This window comes from Babylonia areolata, chromosome 6 (genome assembly GCF_041734735.1).
Source record: "Babylonia areolata isolate BAREFJ2019XMU chromosome 6, ASM4173473v1, whole genome shotgun sequence".
Classification (NCBI taxonomy): Eukaryota; Metazoa; Mollusca; class Gastropoda; order Neogastropoda; family Buccinidae; genus Babylonia; species Babylonia areolata.
Window position 1 is genome coordinate 12353088 of NC_134881.1, and position 8650 is coordinate 12361737.

Below are 8650 nucleotides of genomic sequence, written 5' to 3' on the forward strand. Positions count from 1 at the left end.
CTGTATTTGTTATTTTAAAACTTCGGGCTAAAAGAAAAAGAAAAAAAAAAAAAAAGTCCTAATGGCAGATTCAAACCCCGCGTGTTCAGGTGAGAAGAAACTGTCTTACCAATTACACTATCGGGGCTTCTTAGCTGACGTTCAAAAATATAACATTTAAACATGCTTTTTTAAAGGACAATAAAAAACAACTGCGGTATTCGCAGTGAGAACGCTGTTTACATATTATTCTGGTGTATAATGGCCATTCAAAAAATCTTTAAGGGCAATTAAAAATTCTTTTAAAGTCTGCGGTAAAGGAGACATGGCTATCGCCGCAATCACACTGCAACATTCAGCCATTTTCTCTGGATCTAGATAGAGCACAAGTTTAGTTACACCCGGCTGACATGGTCGATTCAATTTCTCTTTTATGTTCATTCTAGTTTTATAGTTTTAAAGTTGATATGAAAATTGAGTATTTTGTTAATCTAATAACATGTAGTGCCAAGTACAAGTACTTCTAAACGTCGTACGAAGTGAAAAGGACTTCATTTTGACAAAAGTCAAGACTGGAAATTTTTACGTTTCATCAATTCAAGGGTATTAACTCTCATGATTTATTATTGTTAACTGTGAATTCCGACTGATTCTGTGGATATTTTTATGACAGTCTGGGGCATAATCCAGTAAGTGATGAGGCGTTTACAAATCTTTCTCTGAATAAATATTTAACGGTCTCCTCCAACTTTTCATCACATGTTATCGTGTAATGTCAATTGAATACAGGACTGAATGGGCAGGTCAACTACTTGAAACAAAATGGCGTCGTGCGTGTTCGCACTTTGAATATGTATAAATATATGTACTCAATTGATTTTTGCCCATGACCTTCAGGGCTCAGCCAACAGATCTATAAAGTCCACTCGTCATATTGATTTTAGTATTTTCCGAAAAAGCCCACGTGGGCGAATGAACATAGTGAAAGCACTCTACACTGAGAGTAAAACACACAAGCTTTTTATGTATTGAGTATAACTTAAAAATGTAATGTTTAAGATGAGAAAGATCAGTTTAAAGCAAATTAAGCCACCTAGTATTAATTACAGATTAATTTCCCTTTTTTACTATCTGCACCAAAGACATGCAAAATAAATATAACTTCCATGCTTAGCAAAAGAAGTTCCTGTTTGAACTGCTTTTGTTGTTGTGTCAGAATATCAGAAAATATATAAATATAACAGTAAATTCAGTTTGCATATAATTTGGCTTCTTTTTTATATTTTTTTGTGTCCATCCCAGAGGTGTAGTATTGTTTAAACAAGATGATTGGAAAGAACTGAATTTTTCCTATTTTTATGCCAAATTTGGTGTCAACTGACAAAGTATTTGCAGAGAAAATGGCAATGTTTAAGTTTACCACGGACACACAGACACAGACAACCGAACACCGGGTTAAAACATACTCACTTTGTTTACACAAGTGAGTCAAAAAATTATTGATAACAAGAGTCAAAAATATACCACATATGTCTAGAAAAAAACAAAAAACAAAAAAACTGAATTAAGAATTTAAAAAAGAAGCAAAAAAAAAAAAGCTCACTGGGAAATATTTCATTTTTCTCAATGAAACTTATCAAATTTATAAGTTATTATGTTTTTTTAATTTTTCTCTAAAAAACAACAACAAAAACCAGCATCAAAAACTCACTCATTTATATATGTTGTCCACTAACTCCTGTTACTTTACAAGTTGTAATGTGTTTGGTTGTTGAGTACGTTTTTTGGAAATGCTGTACATTTTGTTTTTTTGTTGCTGGTTTAAAAAAAAATTCATTCATTCATTAATCAATTAACAAAAACGGGGGGAAAAAATCCAGACAAGTTGAAGCGTACCATCCCTGTTGGACTCTGGGAAGGACATGATGGGTCTGGAGGGGGCTCTCTGGTAGTCGGTGTTGATGAAGGGGCGGGAGGCCGGGTAGGTGTGGTAGGAGGTTTCCGCCATGGAGGCGTCCTGCTCGTTCGCCCCCGGCCGGCTCATGAAGCTGGTGAACACGTTCTCCACCCCCACTGCTGGGTCCTGGCACAACACAGGGGGAAATGAATTCCATACAATGATGATGATGATAATAATACATTTATATATCTAGCACTTTCAAACCTCTCAAAGCGCTTTACAATAATATTCAGCACACCAGTCAAACAAAGAACATATATGCACACACATATATATACAAACATGCGTGAAAGAAACAGATGTGGATTCATAGATCCAAAGAGTACATATACATATATGATTAGCACACACATACAAATGCACACACACACTCATACAAACACCTACACAAAGTGTCTGTACATGGTTACTGCATTTATGAAAATTTGCTTGCAATGTAGTATATACTAATCTGTTTCAAAGTCATATCCATGTACATCAAATATATAATGGTAAAACAACCAGCTTAAAACAAAGTGTAGCAGGCTATTCACAATTCATTGTGTCTTCGCATGTATGGTTGTCATGCCTTGAGTTTTAGGCTATTCTGAATTTTGATTTTATCTCAGTTACTAAGTTTACTGTGGTAAATATATAACATATTATTATAATATATATACATATAACTATAAGTAAAGACCACACAAGATACATGTATAGCAGTGGATATGTCTGATGGTGGCCTATGTGCCACAAAGCACGGTGAGGAATTTTCAAAGTAAGATAAAAACACTATGGTACACTGCAAAAATTTCAGACAAAAGAACTCATTTTCAGTTACACTCCTGGAGGAGAGAGGGGGGTTGGGAGAGGAGAAGGGGTAGGGGAGGGAGGCACACGAATTTGAGGAAAAAAGAATTAGTTAATACACAGCACACTGAAACACAGTGATCAATATTCACTTTAAGTTCAACCCCCTTCCCTCACCCTTGATCCCTGATTCCGCCAACATCTCCCCTCTTTTATTTATCATTCAAGGAGAAAGTTCTCAATCAAAAAGAACACACACACACACACACAGAGAAAAAAAGCCTCCTTCAAACCCCAACCTACCTTTCCCTGCCCCAGTAATAGTATACTATTTGATTTCATGTTATTCCCCAGCACATACACATTATCAATAGTGACATGATTGACTCTTTTGGACACATGAGTTTAGTCTGCAGGCTGTCTTGTCAACCTTCAACGTCTCTAACAAACACACCTTGAGACCTTGTGTCACAGCAGTGACACAGACTCACATACTAAGAAGAAAAAAAGCAAAGAAACAATCTACAATCCAATCTCATTTCAAGGCCAGCTGCTGCTTCTAAAATATAAAAGCCACGCTTGTTAAGTTGTTTTCAATACCATGTACACATGCTGTGGACGTCTGTCCAAATTCAATACCAACAGATCTGGGAAAATAAATATCTGGAGAATGTTCATGCTAATACGAGTAATAGTAGTAATACCATTTCATGGGCACTTTCAGGCCTGACTGCTCTGATCTCATTACTGTAATCAGAGTCAGATCACTGAAGTAAGACAGGCACATGAAATACAGAACACTCCACTACTGGGTAAGTACACCATGTCCCAAAGCATCAATGCATCTGACAAATCTCTTTCTCAAGCTCCTCTCTTTCCCTACATCACCTGAAAATAAAGCAACCTTCTGCGCCTAGAAATAAAATGTTACAGTTCTTTCCTATATCAATCAAACAAAACAAACAAAAACAAACCAAAACACAGCATTCACCTGCCATTTGAAGACAAATTGGGTCCAACATAAGTATTGGCTTTTGAATCTTGTTCTTTTCTGTCTTATATTAAAATAAATAAATAAAATGAAAAAATCATCATTTACTCAACATAAAGCACTGTCTTCATAAGATGCATAATGGTAACAATCTTCTTTTTTCACATCTCATCTACATCAGAGTGGAATTCAAGTATTGATTTCATATTTCAAATGCATGTAAAATAAAATTGTTGTATTGATAATACTACAATACTAGTATTATCACAATCTCGACCTATTTCAAGCCTCAGCTGTCCATGATATTCTTCTCTGTTGGCCCATGTATACTGCACAACAAGTCAATTTGAGAGAAGAGGGAAAACCATATTCACTGTCTGATACTTCATAAAATTCTGATGCTCAGCCACTGTGAGGGCAAAACAAACTGATGATTAATTATCAAAGATCAAAATCGGGTCAATTTCAATATTCATAAAAAAAATTTTTTTTAATCAAACTTAGGAAGAAATCCTCACTATGTCTGTCAGAATCAAGCTCTAATACATTAATTACCTGTGCCTCTTTCCCTTGAAATTAGTTGAATGTCTCTTTTTCAGCATTTTTGTGCAATGTTTTTCTTTTTTCTTTTCTTTTACCTTAACACAAAAACACTTCAATGGGTACCAGTGCTAATAAGTATTCAGCATGAGATGAAAGAATGTTGCACTCATCCAGAGAGGGAAGAGCTTCTGAGTAAGACAGATTTTACCACAATATTCTGGTACTGCAGTTATATATGCACTGAATCGCAACAAACATTCAGTACAGAGTACTGGTCCACAATATTTATACACATATATATATATATATTAGTCATCTTGCTCGCAGTCTTGTTTCATGTCAGTGCCAAAGAATGTTCAGTAACTGTTATCACTTCCAACACCTTGTAGATCAAAATGTATTTTTACCCAAAATTTCTAGGCCAGTGTTAGAATCTATAGCATGTAAACAAACACAATGTAACACAGAGTAAATATATTGTAAAACTCTGTGTGTGTGTGTGTGTGTGTGTGTGTGTGTGTGTGTGTGTGTGTGTGTGTGTGTGTGTGTGTGTGTGTTTGCATGTGTGTGTGTGTGTGTGTGTGTGTGTATGTGTGTGTACGTGTGTTTGCATGTGTGTGTATGTGTGTACACATGTGGGAGTGTCTGATGTCAAATTCCATAAGATTAAAGGAAGAATTACTTCTTAAATGATCATTATTTTATAATCAAACTACCCAGAAAACTCTGTAAAGCCTAAGTAAGATTTTTTTTAAAACTTCCTTTTTGGAGGGGAGGGGAAAGATTACAAGCCTGACAACTAACAACTGAGCTAACACGACAATAAAATTGATCATGATACATACCTGGTCAGAATATATCACAACCAACAACACACAAAAATCTCCTAAAAGCCTGAACTACAGACCTACTCCACTTCTCTGAGAACCACAACTTCAAGTCAACCACACACCCACTCAGTCACAGAACGGTTGGTCCACACAAGCCATACCATTATCATCAGAGCTACTCCCATTCACAGACTAAAACTGTAAAAGCTTTCTCTCTATGAAAGAATTTGGCCACAGGGACTGCTCTGGCAGCATGACTGGAAAGTCACTCGCTGCTATTGCTATTATCGGAGTGTTGTTCAAAACAAGCAGTTAATCCCTCTTTACAGCACAGTCAGCCAGCATTCTCCGGCTAGGTTACCATGTCAGGACAGGTATATCCAAAGAACCTAACATGGAGAATCATACAATATATTCAGATGATATATGGCCATGTATGTTAAATACCAGTACTGGTAATGCGGTTAAGTAAACAGATAGGGTGTTGCTGTACTGGTTCTGTTAAATACCAAAATAGAAAATGGTGTTGTCTATTACAGTATTAGTGTGTGTGCGTGTATGTGTGTGTGTGTAAGGGAAGTTGGGGAGTTGGGGGTGGGGGGGGCGGGGCAGGCTATACACTAATACAGCAAATAAAACATCTCTGCAAACTAAAACATGCAATTAACAGTGTTCAACTCCCCTCAACACTTAGATAATGTGTACTGTCTCAATTATTCATGAATTTATACCATCTCCTTTCCTCAGTCATAGAGTCATTCACTATAAATCTATATATTAATAGAAATAAGAATTCAGTTATCAATGCAAAGCTTTTACAAGATAGATTTACCTTGGAATTAAAGTTAATTCTATAATAATATCTTTGAGTATCAATGAAAATGCGCATAAAATTAATATCATATACAACAAATGACTGAAAGACTGAAAAGCTTGCCAACTGATGTCTAACTGACCATCTTATTCTTAGACACATTTTACACACACACAAATCTTGCATGACATTTTAAAGTTCAAGAAAAAAAAAAGAGTTGAAAGACTGAAATGGTATGGTTGAAGACAGATATATATAATAATATAAAAAAGACAGAAAAAAAACCCTGACAACTCAAAAAGAAACATTTTTGTCTCAACAGTTTCCTTTTATCTCAATTGATAACATACACCTGTACACATGCTGGCATGCACGCACACACACACACACACGCACACACACATGCACACACACACACACACACACACACACAAAGTACACATCCTTGCAGTTGCATGCTTAGATGTATGCTTGAGAGAATGAGATAGAGACAGAGAGAGAGAGAGGGCATGACACAATATGTATGACATTTTTATTGCCTTCAGCAAAGAAAGCCATAAAGTCAAGGGGGGGGGGGGGGAGCTAAATATATACGTATCTGTTTTCTTTTGCATATCACATCACAAAACAGCATAAATAAACATTACCTTCTTAGTTTAACAAACATTGGCAAAGGTATGATTAAGTGATGAATTAGTTCATATCAACTCACAAAAACAACAACAAAAACACCCAAACTCACTCTTACAACCACCTAAACACTTTGCCCCCTCTCTTCCCACTCCTCTAAATAACTCAATGTCCTCTCTTAAACTGAGTTAAAGTAACTCCTACCCCTCTCCTAATCATGCATGCACACGGACAAAAAAATGAAAACAAAACAAATAAACAAAAGAACTCAAGCATATAGCCTACATGCTCATGTACACACACACACACACACACACACACACACATACATGCATGCACACAGACTTGAAACACGAACACATGCCCCTCAATTCTAATCCCAAGAACTTTCTTTTGCTTATGGTCTGGTATCAAACTTATCAAAAGGAAATTACAATATTGATGTCTATTATATGAAAACCCCCCACATAATTTGCATCACTGACTTCCTGTTTATTTCTTCTCCTATCCATTGTTTCAGCTAGATATTTAGCAAGCCCAATAATCATTGTTTCACTTTCTGTTGACAGGAGGGCTTTCCCATCGTTTTTTGGGGTTTTTTCCCTCAAGGCCTGACTGAGTACGTTGGGTTACGCTGCTGGTCAGGCATCTACTTAGCAGATGTGGTGTAGCGTATATATGGATTTGTCCGAACGCTGTGACGCCTCCTTGAGCTACTGAAAACTGAAACTAATCACAACATATCAAATATTATCAGAAATAGCTATATATCTTTCTTTTTTTTCTCTTTTTTTGCTAGATTTCAACCATCAATGATCCACCAGTAGATGACTGATGACAATTGTATCAAGTTCCACCCTTGTAAAAACCAACACTGAGGCCCTGTGTGTGTGTGTGTGTGTGTGTGTGTGTGTGTGTGTGTGTGTGACTTAAATTTATCTTCAAACTGTTAACCTGAAATGGCTGTACTGTATGTGTACTTTCTGCTGAGTGAAGATGCTGATCAAGGCCCAAGTTACTGAAAATCAGATACATAATTCAAAATTGATATTTGATTAAAATCAGTACAGTTTCAGTTGTATACAACGCATCGGATTCTTTCCCCAAGCGACGAACAAGGCTGCAGGAGGCAAAAGGGTGAAATGAAATGAGATGGGCAAATGACATCAAAGCAAAATGCCGAAACAGGCAAAAAGCGCCAGAATCTGAACATGTTCAAGCACAACATGTTTGCAACCGAAAGAAAAATAATTTGGTTGTCCACATACTTATCGGTGTAGAAGACAGTCACTGCATGAAACGAGTCATAGGCCTACATACCTCCATACAAAAATCCAACAGCCGGCAGCTTGTTCACAGTTGATAATACTCGGCAAGTTCAAAAGTTTTTAGTCACATGGAAGTTGTAAACATTCCGACGAAGCCACATCCGGGCAATATGGCTGACAACCAGCAACGAAACTAGACCGATGAAACTATATGTACGGCAGTGGCAAAGATACGCTGCAGTTTTCCTCTGTGTGTGTGTGTGTGTTTGTGTGTGCGCGCGCGCGTGAGAGAGAGAGAGAGAGAGAGAGAGTAACCACTCATTAAAATCAAAGAGTTTAATTAACGCTCCCAAATATATTCTGATAATGCGAAATCATGTACTGCGGTATGAAATAAAAGGCCGCATCTCTCCAGGCCGGCTCTCTCTCTCTCTCTCTCTCTCTCGTTTTCAAGTTCCATGGTTTCAACACTTCCACAAAAATTTCAATGGGGCACCGCTAAAAAAAAATAAAATAAAATAAAAAGCGTGCAGTACGAACTGACCCGGCTAACTGAGTTTATTATCAGTTCCACAACTGTGAACTGAATCATGACATCTGCTCAAGAAAATAACTGATAAAAACAAAAAACAAAACAGGATTCAAAACGTCCAGAACACCAAAATTCCTTCTCGGTCTCCAGACAATACAATAACTGAGTTACAATAATTAATTACAGTGGAACCATCTAGACGATACCATCGTCCACAAAAAGTCAGAGGATAGCTTCAAATCACTGCTCTGGCAAAAGCCAGAAGCCAGTAAACCAACGCGTTGCGCACCCCCACCGTCGCGTCTATGCCAGTA

At 37.0% G+C, this 8650-nt stretch overlaps 1 protein-coding gene across 1 annotated transcript in view; it reads right to left on the reverse strand.

Moving 5' to 3' along the window:
- Nucleotides 1-7981, reverse strand: part of LOC143282737 (centrosomal protein of 57 kDa-like) — a 31561-nt gene extending 23580 nt beyond the window's left edge. Inside the window, exons 1-2 of the mRNA XM_076588473.1 lie at nt 7857-7981; nt 1876-2062 (exon numbers count right to left, since the gene is read on the reverse strand). Of these exons, the coding sequence (XP_076444588.1) occupies nt 1876-2062; nt 7857-7862 (193 nt within the window). The 5' untranslated portion in view covers nt 7863-7981. The remainder of the gene's footprint in view (nt 1-1875; nt 2063-7856) is intronic.
- Between the last annotated feature and the right edge of the window lie 669 nt (nt 7982-8650).